General features: G+C 41.3%; 4 protein-coding genes across 4 annotated transcripts; 2 read left to right on the top strand and 2 right to left on the bottom strand.

Annotated features, from left to right (window-relative positions):
- LOC128741604 (uncharacterized) lies at positions 1–1,208 on the top strand. Its single transcript, XM_053837544.1, has 2 exons — positions 1–580; positions 649–1,208. The coding sequence occupies exons 1-2, from the start codon at positions 133–135 to the stop codon at positions 1,056–1,058; spliced, it is 858 nt and encodes a 285-aa protein (XP_053693519.1). The 5' UTR covers positions 1–132; the 3' UTR covers positions 1,059–1,208.
- LOC128741603 (uridine 5'-monophosphate synthase) lies at positions 1,082–3,524 on the bottom strand. The gene is made up of 3 exons (XM_053837543.1): positions 3,123–3,524; positions 2,769–3,048; positions 1,082–2,547 (listed from the first exon to the last, which is right to left on the bottom strand). The coding sequence occupies exons 1-3, from the start codon at positions 3,264–3,266 to the stop codon at positions 1,505–1,507; spliced, it is 1,467 nt and encodes a 488-aa protein (XP_053693518.1). The 5' UTR covers positions 3,267–3,524; the 3' UTR covers positions 1,082–1,504.
- A 4,495-nt stretch (positions 3,525–8,019) lies between these two features.
- On the bottom strand, positions 8,020–9,034 carry LOC128743416 (rRNA methyltransferase 2, mitochondrial). The gene is made up of 3 exons (XM_053839989.1): positions 8,763–9,034; positions 8,505–8,706; positions 8,020–8,445 (listed from the first exon to the last, which is right to left on the bottom strand). The coding sequence occupies exons 1-3, from the start codon at positions 8,909–8,911 to the stop codon at positions 8,074–8,076; spliced, it is 723 nt and encodes a 240-aa protein (XP_053695964.1). The 5' UTR covers positions 8,912–9,034; the 3' UTR covers positions 8,020–8,073.
- A 496-nt stretch (positions 9,035–9,530) lies between these two features.
- LOC128740696 (serine/threonine-protein kinase/endoribonuclease IRE1) lies at positions 9,531–20,526 on the top strand. Its single transcript, XM_053836260.1, has 4 exons — positions 9,531–9,928; positions 10,426–10,981; positions 17,404–17,626; positions 17,691–20,526. The coding sequence occupies exons 1-4, from the start codon at positions 9,827–9,829 to the stop codon at positions 20,011–20,013; spliced, it is 3,204 nt and encodes a 1,067-aa protein (XP_053692235.1). The 5' UTR covers positions 9,531–9,826; the 3' UTR covers positions 20,014–20,526.
- Positions 20,527–24,585: the final 4,059 nt, after the last annotated feature.

Here is a 24,585-nt window from a genome sequence, read left to right as displayed (position 1 = left end):
ATCTCACTGTGAAGAGCTACAAATATTTCAAACAATCTTCGGTACTGTGCAAGTGGATTGTTGCGGAGAAGTTTTCTCTGGTGCAATTGGACATAGAATATTGTATCTAGTAAACGGAATAATAACGGAAACATGACCAGCGGCGAATGGAAGCGACCAGCTTTGGAGGTTCTTTTGAAGCTCTACCGAGAGCACCCGATCCTGTATGATATGCGGCATCCAAAGTACTACAATAAGACGGAACGGCAGAAAGCTCTAAATACCATCATAGACATGCTCGAGGATCTTCGTCCCGGAACGACCAGCAATGACATATTGAGAAAGATACAGAGTATGAGAACACAGTTTGGTCAGGAGCTGACTAAAGTAAAGAAACGTCAGAATAAAGGCTTAACCTATGTTCCTACTATCTGGTGGTATAACTATTTGTCCTTCCTGCGAATTCATATACGGCCACGTTCGGCCATTGAAGACGACGCTCGTCATCAATCGGATCCCGAATATGAGAACTATGCTGATGATTCTCTCGAATACGATGGGGATTCCGAAGTTATCTATGAAATTCAAAGCGTTTCAAAAGGTAAGACTGAAAATATATTTTACTTTTACTCAAATGTCAGTTTTTCAAATTTGCTTTTTACCTTACAGGAATAAAGGCGGAAGCTAGCGGTAATGCGAAAGCAGAGAATGGCAACGATAAGGAGGAAATTATTTACGAGATCACGGAAGCCAACACAGTGGTACCAAAGCGTAAAATAGATTTGAACAATTCGGACGAACAGATCCTCAAGCAGGCTCGCACAGAGACAGTAATCGAAGAGGAACCCATTCAATCGAGCAGTGGGGGTGAAGGTAGCGGAAGCCGCAAAACTGAAATCTGCGAAATTGCGGTCGACGGGGATAGGTGCCACAGTCTGGGAAGATTTGTTAGTTCGCAGATGGCATCTATTAAAGACGATTACCTATTTTATGCCACGCAGATGGACGTGCTCAATATTATAAACAAAGCGCAACTGAAGCAGCTGCTTTTCGATAAGGAGGAAAAGAAATCGGACTAATAATGGTGCTTTAGTGTTTTTCCTTGATTATGCTATAAAGTTTTATCCAACTATTGCTTATAATATTGTCCACGATCACTCAGCAGACAGATAGCATGTGCAGTGACCATGTTCAATCTACGAACAATTGTAGTTTACATGTGTTTTAATAGTGAAAAAAAAGTATTTGCTACTTTATATTGTTACTTCAATTGCCTTATTTACGCATTTACTATAATCCGAAATCATATTTTAAAAAGGAACAGAAAAAAAGCAAAATCCGATCGCATTTCTATAGAACGTATATTTATCAGGAATTTTTTTTTTCAAAATTTTGCATATAAAATGGGGAATGATGTAAAATACAGTTTCTCTTTCCAACAGTCAGGTAACTATTTTACCTACTAGAATTATTATACTCTAATACTCGCTGTCGATTGCTAAGTAATCTGCAGAAAGCAAATCGCTTACTCGTTTATTCCAACTCGTTCGCAATATGCCGTCCAGAGTCTATCACGATACAACTTGGCCGTGTCAGCTGGATTCTTAGCGTTCAATATACCTCTGCCCACAACGCAAATGTCCGCTCCCTTGTTTTTAACCACATGCTCGGGACTGTCGTACTTTTGTCCCAAACTATCAATGCCTTCTTCAATTTTAACTCCGGGTGTTAGTTGCAGCAAACCTGGAAACGAGACCAGCTCGGGACTTTGACAGACGATACCCGCGACGAAATCAAAGTCCGTCTCCGTAGCCATCTTCATCGTTGCTGTAGCATATTGTGGCGTTACTAAGTTTCCTTGAGAACTCATTTCCGCCAAAAGAAAAGCTCCTCTCTGCTGCTGATCAAGACCACTCAGCGCCGATTTTAAACCTTTCAATATGCCTTGGCCGGGCAACGAATGTACTGTTACCAAATCAGCCCAGTTCGCAATTTTGAATGGTCCGCCAGCATACTGAAGTGCGACAGTATTGCCAATATCTGCAAACTTACGATCCTCCATGATCATAAAGTTGTGCTTCTTAGCAAGCGATTGAAGTGATTTCACAAAGTTTTCGTTAAAATCTTCAACAATGTCAATGTGCGTTTTCAACAGACAAATGTACGGTCCGACTTTTTCTACTAGTTTCAAAATATCCTCCGAGTTAGTTAAGTCGGCGGCTAGACATAGCGTCGTCTTTTTACTAGCAATGAGCCTCATCAGATCTTTGCTAAGCGCACACTTGGCCAAATCGATGCGTGCTTCAAAAGTCATACCCGTGCGGCTAAGCTCGTTTGTAATTTTGGTACCATTCTCCATGAACGATCCATCGCTTCGAATTTGAGTAGCCTGGATGTACTTGGATACTGCCAGTACTGTGCTCTCTTCAATTCGACCAGCTTCGTGTAGTACGTTCAGTAGAAAAGACAGCGTGAAAAGGGAATGCATTTTAACACCGCTTTCTTCGGTGTTTTTAGAGCCACCTTGCTCACGATCAACCACCACGATAGCATCGGTAACGACGAGCCCTGGAATAGAAATTTTATTTGTATTATTTCGCTTCCTGGCACAGCGATATCTGTCAAGTTGGCTTAAGTGTTGATGAGCAACTATTAAAGGTATTACTATTTTGACATTGTCTTTTAGTGTCGGTGTGAGTAAAATGGTAGTTGAAACGAATCAAAAGCCTAGACTTGAAAACATCTCGAATACAAGCTGTAAAATAGCATGAAACAGGAAACCAACTTACCCTCCGCTCGTAAATCATTTACCGTGTCCAGTATACTCGAACCAGAGGTTACTACGTCCTCAATGATAAGGCACTTGTCACCAGCATTGAATTTCCCCTCGATCAGCTTTTTCGTGCCGTAGGTTTTCGCTTCCTTTCGTCGAATCAGCATAGGTTTGTTAGCTTTAATTGAAATTAGTGTCGCCACGGGGAGCGCCGTGTATGGTACACCACATAGATGAACACCCGTGTCTACCTCGATTAGCTTGATGTACTCGGTCAGCAGATCCGAGACTGTATTCTGAAAGAAATATAGGTATGTGAGTTCGCATACATATAAACTTTCTGCTCACTAACGCAATTAACTAGACATACCATCACATCCGGATAGCTTACGATGACACGGAGGTCAAAGTAGACCGGTGAGTTAATGCCGACCTTCATCTTGAAGTCGCCAAACTTGAACGCATTGATTTCGAACAACTTGATCCCGAGTTCCTTCAGCTTGGTTTGATCCATTGCTAGTATTGTTACGAATTCGACACTCAGTATAACTATAATCCACGTGGTTCGTTTTCCTACAGGGGCAGGCACTACTTTAAGAAAATCTAAATTCTAAGAAAAGTGTAGGTTCGATGTGGTCTTTTCAACTACACTATTCCGATTTCACCGTTATTATATTTCACACGTTAACTTCTGACTTTGACCTTAACGTTTCAGTACCAAACAAAAAATGAAATGAAAACGTTCTTGCTAAACTGGTTGCTACCAACCAAAAACCACTGCTACCATTGTGAATAAGAGATGCCAAATCTATGGAAATTACGATCAATAGACAAATTATATAGAAGTTTTAATCGTAAAGTTATGATTTTTTTTTTGCTTAGCAATATTTATTGTGTGATTTATACTTGCAGCCCATAATTGATTTTAGGATACGGGAGGGTATTTTCAGCAGGTTTCTAAATTTAGCCTATTTTCCTTTTTTTCGCTATTAAAAATACTTCGCCGACATATTGCGGAGTTTCCACCTATTTAGAGTCCCACGCGAAAATTATTAGCATGATTATTTTCTGCGTTTACCACACATGTTTGCAATTTAGCAATTTGAACTATCAGTTTTTCATTATTGCCTCCCCACTGCACCCCTCTTTACTTGACAAGCATATTTTTAATATAAGCCTGGTATCGACCTGAAAAGAAATGGGCAAAAAGATAGGCCAAGAAATGCTAAAGAAAAGATTTTCCGTTTGCGATTTCTATACCGGTATGGACCTCACAAGAAATATTGTTTCATTTTCAGATGGCGCAGTTTTACATGCAAGTGAATTGAAACGTCACTTTTCCGTGCGGAATAATATCCGGCGCAATTTTTACCACAAGAAAAAATGACAGATAATTGCTTGCCTTGCAGTTGTCAAAATTTCTTCGGTAAATAGTAAGATTTTTTCTTGAGCTGTTTTCTTTTCAGCTGGATACTAGGCTATATATAGTAAGTACAAGATAATAATTATTAAAAAACGAACCTGCGTAGGACTCATAAAATTGCTGCTAAGTGCAATACAATTTTAATATTATGCTGTGTACCCCCGCTGGAATCACCTTCTTTAATCTGAACATTTTTAATCTGAAATTCTGAACCTCGTTGGTATGAATGCGTTCACATAAAAAGCTGATCAAGCGTCATACTCAGTTGACAGTTAAGTTGACCAGGCAAATTGAAAACTACAAGGTATACAGCTCTAAGGGTTGTACGAAAGGGTGACGTAGGACTATTATATCAGATCATTACACACTTAAACGATTCGGTAAAATTTACCGAAATCTAAACAGCTGAACGTTCGGTAAAATTTTTTATTGCACCAAACATTACTAATGATCTGTAAACGTCGATTGGCACCATCGAAATTTTTACCGAACGTTCAGCTGTTTAGAATTCGGTAAAATTTTACCGAATTCGGTGCTTTTTGTTAAGTGTGTAGATCAAAGACTCATGTAAACTGCATTTCTGGCATACCTATGTATGTATATAAGAATCAGTCAGTGTGATTGTTTAAGTGAATATTTAAGCGGGGTACGCTGCTGAAAAGTAATGGGTAAAAAGATAGGACAAGAAATGCTCAAGAAATCGATTTCTTTTACGATTTCTTAAGCAGTACGCACCTCATAAGAAATATTATTTCACGTCCAGATGACGTTGGTTTACACGCAAGTGAATTAAAACGTCACTTTTCCGTACGGAATAATATCCGGCGCAATTATTACCACAAGAAAAAATGACAGGTGGTTGCTTGCATTGGAGTTGTCAAAATTTCTTCGGTAAATAACAAGATTTTTTCTTGAGCTGTTTTCTTTTCAGCAGCGTACCCCGCTTTAAAAGAGAAGAGCGAAATATTGTCAATTGCAAGGAAAATTGTACCATCCAAAGTGCGATATCGCTCATAAAAGTGCTATTTTTCATTAAATCGTTTCGGTCTCTTCGGCGCACTTATTGCTTGGAATATAACGAAAAAGTGCGCCGAAGATACCGCAACGATTTAATACAAAATAGCACTTTTATGAGCGATATCGCACTTTGGATGGTACAATTTTCCTTGCAATCAGCAATATTCAGATTTTATTTTTCATTTAACGCAATGAAGTATTCCACCACGCACACATATAAAGATTTTTTGACATTAGCTGTGGACCTCGCTGAAGCTGTTTGCAGTAGGAATAATATCAAGAACATCAAATTCCAAACTCCCGGATCCTCTCCTCCACTCTTTGCTCCCCTCTCACTCCTACATAAACGATCCGCAGCTAATGTCATTCTCGTTAGTGACGAAACCGCAAATTACTTCATGGTGGCTTTGAAAATACGTGGACGGGGGTTCATAAGTACAACGCTATAATGCGTGCCTATAATCGCATATCAGTCCCATATGCATTTTCGTCGTTTTTGAGTTAAATATCAGATTCTCTCTTTTTCTTGCTTTACTATCCATTAAGAATACTAAAAAGCTGTTTTTATTTCAAAAAGCCTGAAAAAAAATATGAAGACAAATTGTCCCATCTTAAAAATAATCGCATATCAGTCCCACCAAATGTTTTTCCAGGTTATAGCCATATATTTTTCTTCAATCCATATAAACAATATTTGTTGTTGTTTTTACGCTTTTTAATTATTAAAAATCATCAGTTATTTAATAAATACAGGATTGTTTCAAAGAAATTCCATACGAAAATGAATTGAGTAACTTTCGTTGAAACGGGGCCACTAATGACACGTGAGGTCTTCAAATATTGGAACTCTTATACTAGATTGGTTGGAAATGGTTAAAATATGAGAATTCTTAATATCTCGAAACAGTGGACCCCTCGTTCGCGAAGGGGTTTGATGGTTTAAAAAAATGTTAAATTTTTAGCAAAATATTGAAATATATATCATGAAATGCTTCCTAAATTTGCAATGAAACAACTAACAAATGGCAGTTCTGTAAAGAAGAAGAACAGGTTGAAATTCCTGAAGTAAAAATCAATTTTTGGGTGGTCATCTTGGATTTGATCACTTTATTGGATTTTATGACAAAAATCGCTATTTTCACCATGAGTACCTCAACCGATTTTCATTTTAAGACCACCATTGGAAAGCTGAGAAAAAATGCTATAAGTAGCATAACTACATCTGTCACAGAACGGTTGTGACTGAGAAGAGCTGAGACTGATATGCGATTATTTAGCTATACACGATGGCCTAAGTAATCGCATATCAGTCTCTACCTTATTTTTAATTGCAATTTTCACAAAAAATGCAATGTTTTGATAAAGAAGTTATATTAAAAGTCTATTTCAATATATTATGTCGAAAAAATAGGAATAAGCTGCGCTTAACAGGTGAAATAACCAAAACAAGAAAAATACCTTCAAACGCTGTTTTCTCAACTCGATGATATTGCAGATGGGACTCATATGCGATTAAAGGCAGGAATGAATTTATCACATAGTATAATATAATATAATAATACATAATATGATATATAATGAAATGAAATTAATATAGATAAAAAAAGAAAGAGCTCACCAACAGTCCTTTGAATCAGATACAGTTGCATCATTTGAGTTTCTATCAGTCCTACATGTACAACAACCCAACAATATCCATGTACATTATTAAAAAGTTTTACGGTCAATGTTTCCATTATATAGTAGGTGTTTGAAGAGCTAGAATGAAACATATAATTACAATACATGTTGGGGCCTACCTATCAATGGGGCCGAGTGCATCAGCCGTCTGCCCAAAACTACAATTTTGATATCAGGCAGGTGGGATCCACGCAGCATAGTTGGCAGAGAACCCGACAGAGACCGACGACTTCGAGGCAGACCCGTACCCGTTGGATGAGGAACGTGGAAATGTCTCCTGAATTCGACATGGATTCGATAAGCGGATTGTCGCCCAAGAAGTAAAGTAAGTGAGGGATAGTAGCCTTGCAGCGCCATAAATACAAAATATATAGAAATGCTTCCTTCGACAATATTGCAGATAATAACTAATTCTACAAATGCTCCATTCACCACTTTTTCTAATTCTGTTTGGTTTATGTGTAGCAATCAAAAGATCCAAATCGAAGTGGAAAGAGTGTAATAAGCCTGTTTGGCAGAACAGAGGATTAAATCCCTAGAAAGTTAGAGAAATAATCCCTAGAAAATTATTATCTAGGATGTACTGATTTCTGGAATACTGTTCTCCAGAATTAAAGATAGTCCATAAGACAACATATGGTGCTAGCACCATATTCCTAGGCAATACGCTGGTTGGATAGGTTCATTCCTAAATATCGATTAAATTCTAGCTATTTAAACAGTTTCGTATAATTTACCTGCCTTAGTAGGAGTTTGACAATTAATTTTTTTAAACCGCTCAGCTGAGAAAATTTCTGAAGGATGGTCATTTTGCCAACCCCTCAACTGGTAACCCCCAAAGCATTACAAATCGCACAAAGGTAACTAGCGCAACTGTTATCACTTAAAACCTGATATCTTCAATGATCTATTGTTAGGCTACTATTATGATCCTATTGACTCTTACGTTTGGTCCCAGTCGAAAATCGAAGCTGCGAGGACTGGTTTATAAGAGCAGTCCCGTACCTCAAGGCCAGATCAACCAGTCGGCCCTGACCTGCCCTAACCGATGGCTGATAGTTTTAATTATATAATTAAAAAAGAACATTGATATGCAATCAAGCATACTGTGCCATTCGGATCAATCAACCAGTGGGGTGTGTACCAATTGCGACTAATATATTTAACAATACCTAGGCGCCCTTACCTTTTAATGTTGTTGCTACCGCTGCTCAACACCAGCAAACCCACGGGCTAGAACGAATATTTCCGCCGAATCACTCCTACTTGCATTGGGTTTAATTCGTTTGACCATGCGATAGTATTTTTGAATATTTTTCTCTAACGTTGAAACTTCGGCATTATCCCAGGCTTTCATGAGCAGCGACGCATTTGGCGAAGACATAAGAATGGCAAAGCGAAGCACAGAATAGCAAAGGGTCATGATATTCTCCTGATCCAGCGAACGAACACCAGTCGCATTGGGTGCCATATCGGAAAGCACTACGTCCAACTGTCGATTATCTAACAGCGATCGGATTTTGTTATGTGTTTCTGGCTTTGTAAAATCCATGTTTCCCATCATTGTAGCATGCTAAAACAGAAGATAATAATTGATCACGATAAGAAATATTTTATATGAACTATGCAAACCTCAATTGGGTAGATTTGCAACAAGTCAAGTCCAATGACCATGCCTTTTGGTTTATTAGCACTAGATCCGTCGGCATTAGATTGTTTTACAGCTATTTGGGACCAAGAACCCGGTGCAGCTCCACAGTCTATTACGACGGAACCGGGCTTTATGATTCCATACTTCTGATCTATTTCGAGCAACTTGAACGCGCTCCGGCATCTATTGGGTTTCAAAATTATATTTGGTCGAAGTTCAAAAATTGATAGGTGAATTACCTGTAATTCAACATTTTAGCCCGCTCTACAAACGGGTCGTTCAACTGTCGAGTGAGCCATTCTTGGGAACTTTTTTTCTTGCCCTTTAAATTAGACGGAACAATTTTTCCGAGCGATTTAATTGAAGTGTGCAATCCACGTGCGATCATTGGTTTATGTTATGATTATTTTCACTAAATTATCTTTTATTGACCCGAGTGAAAGTTTTAAATTAATGAAGCAATGAAAACTACGTGCATATCCACAATTTCTAAGTTAAACTCGGGAACTGCGGGAACTCTACGCAACTACAAAACGATAACGATAACGAATATAAACAAACCGAATAAGTGGCAAAAATGAAGCGAGGCAAGAGTAACTGTTCAAATGGGCCTGATAATCAAATTAACCGTCAAACACCGTCAATCTAGCCGTTAATAATATTCCTGTTCGTTTCTAGCCGGGATGCCAGATATGCTGATTTGTCTCACTTTTAGAGTGCGCAGTTTTGAAAACATGCAGATACTTACGGTTATTATCAATAGTTTTGGTTAAAATTTGTTAAGATGCACGCAGACTTTCTAAAAATGTTTGCAGATTATTTCCCAGGCAGCTTTGTTTTGGTTAACCACGTTAGCATGCACATCAAGGACAAGTAGTTCCAGCCAATATATTATATGTTGAAAAATCTGGCATCTCTGGTTCATTTCATCGCAAAGATCGCAAATGACAAAAAGAAAAACGCCATGAAACTTCTCTTGTTGTTGGCTTGGCACGGCAGTTTAAGTGAACCTTTCAATCGTTTCGGGTGATGTTTTTGTGTTTATTATCCGACATTTTTACTATTATAATTAAAGAACAAGTCGGCCTTTCCGTGGAACTATTTGGTTGATCTTATTTTCGCCAGGTGTAATGATTCGAATTCGAAATAGAACAACCTCTGTGCGTATTAGAAGTGCTGTGGAGTTTGTGTCATTAAATTTTCTCTCGGAACATTGCCCCAGTCCAAGGAAAAACGGATGTGAATAGATTGAATAGCTGCTTCAACATTTCATAATATAAAGGATTTATTGGTCATCTATTATATGGGCACAATGGTGAAAGGTGGCAGGATAACGAATGTTTTGTTGGGGATCCTAGTTGTACTGCTGCAAACAATTAATGATGGAATTGCGTCACGCAGTGAGGTGAGTTGAGTGAATTAGAAAAGGGGGCGGCTGGAAAAGGGCGAATGTAGTCTACTGCGTCTTGCAGAATGGAACAAATATTGCTCTGTTGGCACTCGAGTAGGAGCGATAAGCAGAATATCTGTGTATTGGCCTTGCCAGCGTTGCTGATATTGTTCAGGGTTTTGCGTGAGAAAAAAAGAAAGGGAAGTATTTTTGCTTTTGTCAACACTCACGTGTTGACAGTTCGGCACGAGATTTCCAATAAGTGCGAGCAGCCTACGAAATCTCTTTCAACGCTGGTAAGGCCAATAACTAACTATACAAAGTGCTGATGAAATAACATCGAAGCGGTGTGGAAAGAAGGCGTATCAACACATTGAATTTTGTTTAATTTCTGTCGATCTTTCTGAACACCTTTGAGAATGTATTAATTAGGGCAATAAACTTATACCAACACAAGTACCGATACAGTTTTTGGTGCGATACATTTTCGTTTTGTATGTTTTGTTTTACAGGATTGCACCGCCGTTGCAAAAGATGAAGAAACCCTGTTGGTTTTTTCCACTTTAGGGGGAGGCCTAACGGCTATCGACCCGCTGTCTGGAGAGATACGCTGGTCGATTGCTGACGAGCCAGCTATACGAGTGCCTTCGTTGTCCGAGATGAACCCACATTATTTGCCGGATCCAAGAGATGGCAGTTTGTATACGTACCGTAACCCGGATGGCGGTCTTAAAAAGCTACCCTACACCATTCCCCAGTTGGTAGCCAGTGCACCATGCCGTTCGAACGATGGTATCTTGTATTCTGGCAAGAAGAGTGACGATTGGTTCCTGATTGATCCAAAAACCGGACGCCGGGAAAAGGTGCTCGGTTTTGGTGCACCGCTGGAACGAGACAAGGCAGAATCGATAGGCTGGGCTACCTCCCGAGCGGTTTATCTGGGCCGCACGCAATATACCGTCATGATGTACGATAGTTTAGCTTCAGAGAGGAATTCGAAACCCTGGAATGTAACGTTCTTCGATTATACGTCGCACACTATGGCACCGGAGCTCACCAAGGAGTACGGTATGTTTCAATTATTCGTTATTTATTAAGCATGCTTTTTTGAAAAAGGTTGCGGTTAAAAACACCACTTCAATTGTGTATTGATTAGAGGAGTGCTCGCAATCAACTTTTTCTACTTGTTCTTTACACTTTCTTCTGCAGCTGCAATCTGCCGCTTTTGGCTGTAAATTATTTATCACCATAGTCTAACAGCAACTCAATATTTTCCAGAAAGTGGGCTATTTTGGCTGATAACTGCGGTGTGGTTGTGGGGTTTTCCACGTGTTACTCATGTTGCTTTTTGGTTCATTTCTTTTTAATTAATCGGAGGAATCCCCTTCTGTTGATTATTTCACCTGCTTTACTTACTGGAACCCACAATCAAACTGTTGCGATAGTTTTTATTATGCATGTTTACTGCACTGTTGCTAATGCCACGCTGTGAAGCTAAATTACCTACAGTTGTGAAAAACAAAACATGAACTCTGAAGATAGCAGTACCAGTCAATTAGCACCTATGCTGTGTGCGTGTTACATCAGCATTGATCACGGATCGAGTTTTAGAATCTTTTTTGACTAACAATCCTGTGTTGCTATTGACAAATCGTCGTTTCTATTTGAGATTTATTCCAACTATTCTACTGCAACAATGATTACTATTTTTTAAATCCAAGTATATTTTAAATTAGAACTGGCTTTTGGTCACGGGTCGCGTGCGAAATATTTATTCTCCATTTAAAATCGCTATCCCTACACCCTCTCGATAGCTGTTGGTTTACAAAACTTTTGAAATTATTTTGACTAATCACAACTTACACAAATACTTTCTTTGTCAACTGTTTTGTGTCATTTGAATATACAAACTTGTTGGTTTCTCTGCACTGAAATAGCAGCAGCAGGATAGTTTCAATCAACTTACTATTGATTTTAAAAACAGAATACAGCTTATACGCGGAAACATCAAGCATGTGTAGCCCAAAATAGCGTAAAATGAGAGAAAAAAAAACAAGTAGCAAACAATAATAGTATTATCTTCTTAAACAATCGAAACTATTCTTTTTCTACCAGCAGAGAGTCGGCGTGACTCTGGCCGTATCAAGAATTACTCTCCACTGTACTTGGTCTTGGGCTAGTCGTCACCAGCGGTGACATTGCGATTCTCGTTTCGAGTGATTTTGGTTCGTTTCGACCACGTTAAACGAATGGGCGAAACGAACCAAAATTACTCGAAACGAGAATCGCAATGTCACCCCAGTTAGTTGGCCGACTCGACACACGCAAGTCGGCTTTAACCTGGTCGAGCCGTCTAGAACAGTGATGGCAAAAGCGCAGCCCGCGGGCCGCATGCGGCCCTTCGTAATGATTCGTGCGGCCCGCAGGCTAATTTGAGGGATGAATAATTTTTTTGATGACACAGGGGTCACTCAGTACAGTCGTAGTACCTCGTGCATATTGTAGATCTGATTGCTCTCCGATTTAAATCTTGTGGTGATTGCTAAAAATCGGCTTTTGCTGCCGCCTATTTTACATTTCGGTATGCGCCAAAGGAATTGCCAGAGGTCATTGCGGCCCGCGGACTCATAGGACGACCTGATTTGGCCCGCACCACGCCTATGCCTGGGCACCACTGGTCTAGAACGTTGGCCTCCTCTATTCCTAGTGCCAGTGAGGTTCTTGAAGAGAACGGACTTCACTACACAGTCGATCGGCTTCCCTTTCCGCGCGCGATTCGAAAGCACTCTACAGTGTCCCCGAAATCCCTCGTCCGTACACATGCTAGGTTTACGTGTGTAGTCCTTACGAATTTCGTTTACCTTCTCGTAAAACTTGCGTGTCTCATTAGCCCGAAATAGTTGTTCAGCTCTTCGCGATCTCTGTTCTCCTTTTGGCGCTTTTTCTTCCTCAGAATCATGATCAACTCATTCTGCGCTCGTCGATACTTGGCAAAATTCTCCCTCGTGGCAATGCTTAGATAGTTTTTCCAAACTCTTTTTCCTCTCCATCGGTTGTTGACTTGCTTCCTCACCTGACACAGTGGTTACGGCCTATTTGACGCTCGATCGTATTCTAATCCATTCGTCTTCGTGGGTCGAAGCACCTAGCTCCATAGAAGAAGATAGAGCTTCATCCAGTACGCGCGCATAGTTCTCAGCAACTCGCGGGTTGTCTAATTGTCGAATGTTTAATCGAGCAGAGCGGCTTTGTCGAAAGTTTTGAGCGAACACGTACTGCTACTAGGTTCGAGTTCATCCGCAGCCCGTAGGGAGCGTACATTGGCGATGTTTGATTATGGTCGATTTGGTGCCAGGTTCGTTGGTTAGGTGACCTTCAGGTGCCTTTGTGGATATTTTTCGGGGAAAGAAAGTGCTTCTAATCACCAAGCCTAGAGCCTAGATGCAAAGTTGATGCATCGCTGACCGTTATCGTTCGTATCAGTGTGCACTGCAGGCAATGGGGTCTGATCATTGCTTTGTTTCCCTGCCAACCTGGGAGTTCATATCCTCGATGACGATCTTGATGTCCCGTGGTGAGCAGCTGTCGTACGTTGATTCCAACTGCGCATGGGTCTACCTTTCTGTGGACAATGTGTAGTAGTGAGCCACTACTTGCACTGTCTGTTTATTATTAACCTTTTCATGTTTGCGGTGTAGTTGCACCGCTCGGTGCTGCACTTTGAACTCTCGCTGCACCTGTCAGCAGCTAAATTTGTTCATTTCTAGGCCTAGACGTGTCAGCTCAAAGGTATAGCTTCTCCTTTAAAAGTCAAAACGGAGTATGCTACAGGCGCCTATTTGATTTACCTCCTCGGGTGTTGAGCCCATATTAGCACATGCACTTGTAATTCGTATTTTAACAATATTACAAGATAAAGTTATTGTTTGCAACTAAACGCGAGTTGGTAAGCAACTTCAAACAGTAAACGAAAAACTCAGCTGGCAGGATTGTCCGTTAGTCGATTCGATCAAGCGCCCTGTGGTACCGTGTGTTGAGTTGTTCGAGCTGACATATCCTGTCCTAAGTTTATTCTCGAGTGCAACGGTTATATTTTGGATACAAAACGAGTTGTACCGGGGTATTTAACACTAAAATTTTTAAAATTGTCGCTAAAGCTATCAGGGACAAACTTTTTAGGGTAAGTTTGTCGTTCTTTATGTCGGCTGCTGTATCGGTTGAGTCATTTCTAAGAAAATTTTTTAGAGAGAAGACCCTCTATCACCTTTCTTGTACGATGGCCTTGCATTATTTCCGCCGATAATGGAAAAGATTGTTAACAAAAAGTTCTCTTCGAAATCTCTTACCAATGTCACGCTGTCGGAAAACGATTTACTGGAATTTATTTGCTAAAGTTGATATTGGATTTGCAATAAAACCTGTATCAAATGAATTGAATTAACTTGAATTGAATTGATCAATGAGTATAGGTTTTTTTGGACAGGCTGTAAGGCATATTTCGTTGGTTTAAAAAAAAAGATGTTTGAACAGTCGCCTCTTACTTATCCTTATTCGTGCTTCATTAACGCTTCGCTTAACCTTATCTAGAATTGATTACCCAGATTCCCGAAATTTCAGATAAGCCACTGCTATTTTGTTTAGAAAATTTAACGGAAACGGGGTGATAAGATAAAAGAGAGGAGTTCACGTTGCTCGTGTCATTCCCATCGCTTAAACATAGCTTGTCGACATACCAAAGGACTAAATGTATGATCATTTCTGGGTGACTGCCACCACTAATTCTGGAAAACCTATGGAATATCTAAAGTGCTTCCTGAAGAAATTTCGATCCTTTCTCACGACAATACTTCAACGTAACGTGGATTCTTCCTAAATAAGAATTATCTTGTGGCAAATCGTTTGACTTAAAAACTCGGATTTGGTATGTAGAGTGTTCTGGTATTATCGCTAAATATTTCGCAGACCTATCAAGGGCAACCTCGACCTTCCTGATTAGTGTGCGCGAACATGAACATGAACAGCGGTCACGTTTACTTCTGAATGTGGGTATATATCAAAATACTTTTGTGATTTCAAGTGGGACTCGGGGTAAAAATTTACCAAATGTGATTGTTGCGTTGTTCAGAAAGTGCTTTTATTCCGTTTAAGAATAAGGTCAGTATGGGGATATCTGACAATAGATGAAGTTTTCTGGGATTCATCCCTATTTATCACAACTGTCACAAATATCTCCGAAAAATGTCGGATTGATTGAGTTGGTCGGGAGCTTAGGGTTAGTAAGGGGATCTAAGCGGGATACCAGATTCGATTGGATGCCGAAGGACCATTCTGTAATGATTACGGGTAATAGCACTTTTTAGGTAGCAGATGGGAAAATTAGGTCAATTCGTGTCGCGTGTTCGAGTTTCGGCTAGGCGGTGCTGCTAGATAGAGTAGGATTTTTGCACTGGCCCCGTGGCTGTCCTGAGCTCTGATGGCCGCCCGCGGGCTCTGTCGATGCGAAGGGATCGAGTCTTAAAGAGACGTTTAAGCCCAGAGCTTTACAGCACTTTGGTCCCGAGGGTTGGAAGGCGGGCGAGTCTCTATATTTTGAAGCTTCTGTCGACTACCGCGAACGTCCAGCTTGTGCTGCGCTCAATTTACTTTGTATCGTGGGAATGCACTGTGAATGCTAAGGGGATGAAAGATTAAATTTGCCCTGATAAGTTGATAACCACTAATGCTCCGAAATTTGTCTTACCTATTGGTTCATTTGTGGTTGTTTGTGTTGGAAGCGGGCGCGTGGTTGAAGACCGGTGTCAGGCGGGGCTGACGAATCCTCCACTTCTTCATTATACTACATATTGCAACTCGAGTGGTACAAAAAGTCCAAAGCACATTTACAAATTCGATCTATAATTTTTCTTCTCATCATCATCATTATCATCATCATCGTCATCATCATCATTATCATCATCATCATTATATTTAAAATATGACATTCCGGCCTTTGGCAGAGAGATCTTAGAGTCAGTTCGTGGAGTCCGCGCAGGGCCGAAACGCCTCCGCCTGCGGGTATAGGCGTGACGGCTATGCTTGGGGCTCTACCTGTGTTTTAGTGGGCGACAGTGCCTGTCTCGTCAGGTAGAACTGATGTTTGAGGTCTCCCTGACACTTTGTTGACATCACAAAAGGGCCCAGCGCAGAGTTTTATAAGTTATTAAGCGACCAGTTGGATAACCCGAAAAAAAGGAAAAAAAAAGGTTTCGTATTCTACTAAGGCACTCCAAAAACTTCAGTCAAAAGCAATAATATTTCTTTATCTTTCGCGACACGGTACCAGCTACTGCGACTCTAAGCTGAACCAGTGTAAATGTAGCTTTATAGTACCGTTAACACAAAAGATAAATTTAATTTAATTTATTTATTAATCAAAACAATATTAAATTGTGCAATTCTGTAGACATAGTTGTTAAGCTAGCATAGCCGAGTACTATTGGATAATATTGGTCGTTTTGTTCGGAACGAAGAATACCGGGATCCCTAGTCTATATTTTGTTTGGATATCAATTTTTACGTCACATCTAAAGTGTTACCTTGCCACATATCACTTTCAACTCTAATGGACTCTCGATTATTGCAATCGATATGAGCGTTAAAGTTTAATTGTGTGAATTCGTCCAACTGTTTTCGAGTGTGACCCTTCCTGTGAGTTTGTCTGTATGTGATGTTTCTTTTACCGACGACGAAATTATCTATTAATTGAAACTTTCAATTTTACAATTCTGTACGTTTTGTTGCCGTAATTACAATGAAATTTGAATGCAATCTAATCGAAAAATAGGAGTGTCCTTGGAAGCAAAAATGTAAAAGATTACCAACTTGTCTTCACCAATCACATGATAATCTTTTACTTTTTGTAAATCTTACTTCTATTTCTTTCTGCTCTTAGATTGAGACTGAGTTAACGGCAATAAATGATAATAATCTTTTCGATGCTTCTTGGAAGCTAGTTCCGTGAGCATTCTATCCTTATCGGACAACAATGTTTTTTGTGACTGTGAATCAGCATTCGGCAAGTGGACAATCACACTAATTGATAGACCTAATGTAATGGGTATGGGTGTAATTCCAATACGTATGCTCGCGTTATTCCTGTAGTGCATTAACTTTTACTTTAGTATCTATGCTATGGCAGCAATTATCTTATCCTTTCAAGGACGAGTAGGTGTATACATTGTGGTATGTTGGTTCGGTTGATGCTTTGATGAAAATATCTAATCTAAATATCATTCATATTGTACTTACAAAGTTTGGGCAACGTTTTTATTAGCTCAAAAAAAATATTGCTTTGACGGAATGATTGCCAGCAAGAAATCTAAAAAATAAATCATAAAAGTTCAAATTTCCAGTTTCATTGGTGTGATTTCTGTTAAAATCTAACAATTCGTAATTCACCGAGTCCGATCGTTAAAAGTACTATAAAGTATAACTTGTTTTTATTCCCGCAGAGTTCCTTCATCTCACGAGCAGCTCGTCGGGGCTGACGGCCACCTTCGAGCAGAAGAAACGAACCCCGCTGTGGCAGACGGATCTATCCAGTCCGGTTGTGGCTGTGTTTTTGCTCGGTTCGGAAGGGCTGCTGAGTGTGCCTTTTCAAACGGTTTCCGACGAAGTGCTGCTGGAGATCAACGAGCGCGCCCGGGATGGCAACTTTGACGACCTGAAGCTATTGTGAGTAACTCATCTTTAACCAGAGCCATTCAGGTACTTAATTTAAGTTTTTATTCATCCACAGCCCGACCGTTTATGTGGGGGAAGCATCGAACAACGTGTACGCCATTCCGTCGCTGGTGGACAAAAATACCCCAACGTTACCGTCGGAACCGACGGTAAACCTGCTCGGTGGTCCGCGAACAATTTGGAAGGACGAGGAGAAAATACCGGGAAAGGAGTTGATTCCAACGGAAACGGCACACGTTCAGAACGATAATATCATTATTTTGGGACACTATCAGCCACCGAAAACGGACGATAGTCTCAAGCTGAATATTGCGCCTGGAAACCCTGGGACCTTTCTCAAAAATGGACAACTATCGACGGTTCTGTTAGAATTCAACAGATTAAAGGACAAGCATCAAGTAGAGGAAGATACTAAAACAATTGGAATACAAACGGATGATACACTGGGATCAAATGAAACGACAATTTTCAGTGATATTAGCTTGAAAGCATTGATTGGGCGGTTGTACAAAGATGTTGAGTTGTGGTTAGATGCTCAACCAAATAAGCTGCCAACGATTTTGTTTGTAGCATTGTTTGGAGTAGTTGTTTTTGGCTTCTGGTATTTCCACATGCAAATGAAAGCTCTCCAAGAACAAAGCCAGAATGGATCGCAAACGAATTCGAATCGGAGCAATGTGAGTAATTATGCGGAAATGGTTGATTTTGGGGATGGCGAAGTTCGAGTGGGTAAGATCCACTTTAATACGCTGGATGTGCTGGGAAAGGGTTGTGAAGGAACATTTGTGTTTAGAGGAAAATTTGAGAAGCGCGAAGTAGCGGTGAAACGTATCTTACCCGGATGCTTTACGCTGGCAGACAGGGAAGTGGCATTGCTAAGAGAAAGTGACGCTCACGAGAATGTTGTTCGATATTTTTGTACCGAGCAGGATCGCCAGTTTCGGTATATTGCCGTGGAATTGTGCGCCGCGACTCTGCAGGATTACGTAGACGATAAATTGGCGGAAACTTTACAAAATCAAATTGCAGTGTTGGAAGTTCTAGCACAAGCAACAAGTGGCTTAATGCATTTACATTCCCTAAATATTGTCCATCGGGACATAAAACCGCAGAATATTCTCATTTCGCTGCCAGATAACAGAAAACAAGTCCGAGCCATGATATCAGACTTTGGCCTCTGTAAGAAGTTAAATTATGGCAAAGCTAGCTTTTCGAGGCGCTCGGGCGTGACGGGCACGGACGGCTGGATTGCTCCGGAAATGCAGCGCGGCCATCGAACTACTACGTCTGTCGACATCTTTTCTTTGGGTTGTGTTTTCTACTATGTAATCTCTAAAGGATATCACCCTTTCGGCGATAATCTGAAACGTCAAGCAAACATTCTTTCCAACGAGTACCAGTTGTTTGCCGTGCATGCTGAAGGCGAACCTTGCAACATGTCGGTGCTAGCCGAGGAACTTATTGCCGATATGATATCGGCTGATCAGACAAAGAGGCCCCCGGCAACATCCGTGCGAAATCATCCTCTGTTTTGGAGTAACGAACGGATTCTCTCCTTCCTGCAGGATGTTAGCGACCGTGTGGAAAAATCAGATGTCTTAGCAGATCCACTGCGAACGCTAGAGCGAAATGCTCGTTTTATAGTTCGCGAGGATTGGAGCTTACATCTGGATCAGGAAATTACCAGTGACCTGCGGAAATACCGAGGCTACCAAGGTTACAGCGTTCGGGATCTTTTGCGGGCTGTTCGTAACAAAAAACATCACTATCACGAGCTGACTCCCGAAGCGCAGCAAGCTCTGGGCACCATCCCACAGGCTTTCACCGATTACTGGATCAGCCGGTTTCCGCGACTGCTGTCGCACGCATATCACGCCTTAGCCGAGAACTCGCAAGAGCCTATATTTAGACCGTACTACAATGACAATGAAGTCAGCTATCACTTCACGAAACCGGCCTATTTCGACGAGGCGGGTAATGAAAACTACGATCTCATTCGGTACTACGAAGCGGCACAGAAGCTGAAAGCATCTCAAAGTCCCAAGCGAAAGCCCGTAACGGCAGCAGACGTGACGGCGACAACCTCAGACTCCCCTCAGAAGAATCAACGCCGGGGCGCGTACAATTTTAGCAAATATTCGACGAGTACGGGGTTCATTACGAGGGAGCAGATGATGGGCGGTAGTGCCAACGCTGCAGCGAATGCCGCTCTTGGTGCAGAACCTCCCAGCTATGCGAATGTTGTTGCTGAAAATACGGACGGCGATGAATTTGTAACGGTTGTAAATACTAATAACAATCGCCGGAAAGGTAACAATAACGTACGACGTAGGGAAAGTCCAAAAGTAACTTGGAATTTGCACCCGCAAGCAGATTAAAAAGGATAGTCATTAAAGGGTTGAATAACGTCTAGTTTAGTCATACAGAGACATCGTAACTAATATTATTTTGTAACATTGAGCTATAATCTGACGCCAGGAAACATTTGTGTGACTTACATCATTTCCATAACGCATAAATCAATATTCAAAAAATCTTACTGTTTACAAAAGCCATGATACTACTAAATTGGCGCTTCGGATGGATCAGATGACACCCGGCAGTAACTGACCGACCAGCAGGTGACCAGAGATCTCTGTGCGATTCCAAATCGAGGTAGTACGAATTTTCTTCATGGAAAAAATTAAGCGGAAATGCACTTGCGTTTTTAACAGTCTGTGATAATTTTGCTAAACTATTTCAATCCCTAGATAATGTAGTTTATAACAAATAGAAATTAGCATAATGAAAAGATAAATCAATCTGAACGAGCGATTATCTGCACTAACTTAGATTTATACGTTATTTGGTAATAATTTACATTTGTATAAACGGAACAAAAAAAAAGTTGTACAGTAATAGTGAATAAATTTTACTACAAAATGTTTAGCATCGCGGCTTACTAATTTAACGCGAAAGAGTGATGACTGCATTTGGTTTTCCTGTAAGACGTTATAATGTAATAAAACTCTACAAGTAAGTTTTGCTCTCAATATAGCAAGCATTCTAGGAGTATACTACATTCTGAACGAGATACGAAAGAGGATCCCAATCCTCGGTGTAACGCGATCCATGTCTGGCGATGAATGCTTGAGGGGGTTTAATTAAGTTTCCCAAGGTTGAACGGAGCTTGCATGGTATCAGAAATTGCTCCCTCTGTTTCAAGTTGGTAAAGGACAGTTGTCTTTACTTCCCAACAGATTGCTACCATCGCAATGGAACATATTACTAGAAAAATTGAGGGAGAAACCAACAACCCCAAAAAGTTGGTGCAAAACACCGCAGAAGGTATGGAGGTGGCGTACGGAGGTAGATCGGAAATGCGCAGTTCGATCGGTTGGGCCGCTACTGCCGGAGTGATGGACGTAGGGATGGATGAGAACTTTAACCTCGACAGCATGTTACTGGTAGGGAGGACTCAGTTTCATCCCTGCTCCTGAACTCAGGAAAGGAGAGATGCGCGGATAACGTTCCCGATCCGGCGATGCTACCTGAGGTCAAGGGGCAACCTGAGACCTTTGGTTGTGCGGCCAAGTGACTCTCCAACTCGCAACGACGACGACAGAAATGGTATTGTAGCAGAGGATACCCAATAGATGAGGCGTAGAAACTCGCCCTTCTGTCTGCCGACTAGCCTGGCCAGCGGGACCTGGTCATTACCAAGTGGCAGCGATCGGTTGATCCGGCGTCGCCGAATATCAGTAACAAAGATCCCACTTTGGCATCAAAACCACGCTCGGGATGCACATACAGGAAAATAGTGGAAGCTTTCAGCGTAGCCATAACTATGGCTGATTATCACGTTTCCCTGCTCAATATGGATCAGCTGCGGACTGTCCGCACCGTTCTTCTGAATAACATGGCTGACCAGGAGACTGCAAACATTAGGCCCAAGTTCAGGAGCTGCCAATTCAAGAACGGCTACTTGATACACGCTTGCTCTGGCTAGAACACTATCAAATGGCTGGCTCAAACGGTATTCTACTCTCTTTCCGTGGGAAGCGGCACAACTACGGACCTACGACATGGCTCATACCTTCATAGGGTACTTTCAGGACAGTATCGGTACCACGAACGAGAGAGTTTTGCGATTCCTTCAGAATCAGAACGATCGCTTTTTAACGCAAGTGTGGCAGATACGCTGTTGCAATGTGTGTGGAAATACCGTTGAACTACCGACGGAGGTTGACCAATAGTCGGCTAGCCAGATCGCCGTGCAGCGCTTTATGCTATACTACATGTTTGCCAAAGCACGCATGCGACAAGTTAATAGAGGTCCGATCAACACAGGTGCAGTAGCCTCTGCTGCAAAGTCGAAGACCGTACGAGCAAGCTCCCTTCTCGAAGTGCCCCGTTACCATCAAGACAATGCAACTCCGTAGCGTTAAGGTTGGAAAGAGCGGAACTTCCTTTATGGAGTGCCTCGTCGTCACCTAAACAATGCACCAGTTAAGCCATTAAGTGCGGGTCGGACATCTATAGCCTGTCGCTGGGAGGAGCCATGGATCAATGATACCACGATCCTCGGTTTATCCGGACCCAATGGTAAGTTGATCTATTTTAGCACACAGTCCACGTCTAGGACTGCTATTCTGTTAAATAGGAAAATAACATTTTCTCTAATTACAGATTTCATCCAACGCGACGTCGTTGCCATCACGGTGGTAGTTCCGACGAATAGAGGGAAGAGGACATAGTCGTTGCGTCCACCTACTTTCTAGGCGACAAGGGGGTTGCTGAGTTGGTGCGGTACTGCAAGGCAGTTAACAAATCGTACGTGATAGGCTGCGGCAGCAACGCGCACCACATGATATGGGGCAGCTCGGATACAAACAAAAGGGGTGAGTATCTACTTGAATATGTTACTTCTAACGATGTCAATGTAATCAATAACCCCACCTTTGCAAATGCTATCAGGCAAGTGGTCTTAAACGTTACACTATGAAGTGCCTCCTTAGCTGAGAAAGTCAAAAATTGGTGTATCTCTAATGTACCAAGTTTATCAGACCACAGAAATATCATTTTCGACATCGAGGTTAATCCTCGTCGCGAATTTATTTTGCGCAGGCACCTGGAAAATTCTCATATCTCTCATCATGGATGATGGGACTTACCTCAAGGCGGACTTCCGGCAGCTTACTGTACTTCACCGCCCAGCACAAGTTTGATGTTCTGGAGGAAGTAAGGATGCAGAAACTTTGTCAAGTTTGCCAAGAAATACACGATTTGGCAAGTGATCTGCTCATGTGGCAAACAGAGTGCGCCGTTCGTGACTACCGAAACTGTAATCGGGCAGATCTACCACAAGGAGTGTCTGCAGAAGCGTCTGCTTCCTCTGTTGAAGCAACACGAGAGCCCTACGATCTTCTGGCCGGATCTATTTTCGTGTCACTATAAACAAGAAGTGGTACGAAACTAACGGAGTTACTTTCGTACATAAAGAATGACCCCCCCCACACCGGAACTATGGCCCAAGAAAAATACTGGCCTATTATGAAGCAGGCACTACGGAAGCATCCAAAGGATGTCAAATCTGAAGAAGACATGAAGAAAAGTGGGTTTCCGTACAGAAGAAGCTGCAGCCAGCTGTTGTACAAAATTTTTTGAGAGGAGTTAAGCGTAAGGTGCGAACATAGGTTATGGTATTTAAGTTGAATGAAACAAATATGCCAAAAGCTTACTAATGGGTTATATTTTATTGCCTGAAAGTTTGAAAAGGATCGGTCAATTAGGAAATTTTCTACAGCGTTTCTTCCGTGATGCAATTTGATGTGAGACACCCAATGCTACCAATTTTCTTACAAAAAAACGGACGGTGTTATAATGCCCGAGATCATCAACTTTTCGAGCCAGTTTTACTGAGGGACATATCCTGAAGAATTGGCGGAAAGTAAAGTTGGTGTTTTATCTAAGGCTGGTAAAAAACCGTGCCTAAGGCTTTCAGACCGATAGTCTGACTTCAAGCTCAAAGATCAAGAGAAGAGACGGCACGGTACTGTATCCAGAAATATTGTACGCGCTTTCAATAACACGTCTCTCTGTCAAAAGGAAGACGACCACACTACAATGAGCTGAATTTAAGCAGTGCTTGCGAGTAGAGAAATCTCAGTATCATTGGGAGATACGCCGGTCACGATTTCGGTGATCAAAGGCTGTTTTTTCGGTGATCAAAGGAGCATTTCTCTTCCCTTTGCTCTGGTCACGGATGGCCGCAGCACACTTTCACAAGATATCACAGCTTGGCTATGAGACCATAGCTGGACGTTGTACTTTCAAGCAGAAGTATATACAATATACATCTGTGCAAAAATATGCTTGAAACGAAAGTACCTACAGGCATGCGAAAATCAGTATCTTTACGAAAAGCCAAGCAGCACTACTGGTACTCAACTCCGCTAAATGTGTCTCCAAATTAATTTCAGAGTGTAGCACAGCATTGAGGGAGTCCTCCCATCAAAACAAAGTCTTATTGCTTTGGGTGCCCGGTCACTGCGGATTCGCGGACAGTAGATTTGCTGACAACCTAGCAAGACAAGGATCGGCTCAGCAATTTATTAGCTCTAAACCGTTTCTGAACACCTTCACATCCGCCAAGAAAGGTGAATTACTGACAAGGGAAAAGCTAGAAATAGTATCTCGTTGGAATCAAACACAAGGTTGTAGACAAGCTAAACAGTTTATCTACCCAAACCCTGCAGTAGCTAAAAAACGGATTTAACTCGTACACGGTGTTCAAAATACCTTTATTAAAAAATAAAATAGGCCATTTAAACGGCAAATGCCAGTTGGTTTGTATTGCCATCCTACCTCTGAGCCAATTTAAAAAAAAAGGGTTCGACAAATTTGTGAGGTTTGACGCTTTTTTGAACTTTAAAGGGAAGATTGCTCATATAAAGTAAATAAAAACCTTC

This window comes from Sabethes cyaneus, chromosome 3 (assembly GCF_943734655.1).
Source record: "Sabethes cyaneus chromosome 3, idSabCyanKW18_F2, whole genome shotgun sequence".
Lineage (NCBI taxonomy): Eukaryota > Metazoa > Arthropoda > Insecta > Diptera > Culicidae > Sabethes > Sabethes cyaneus.
This window is presented reverse-complemented; position numbering and strand designations above follow the sequence as displayed.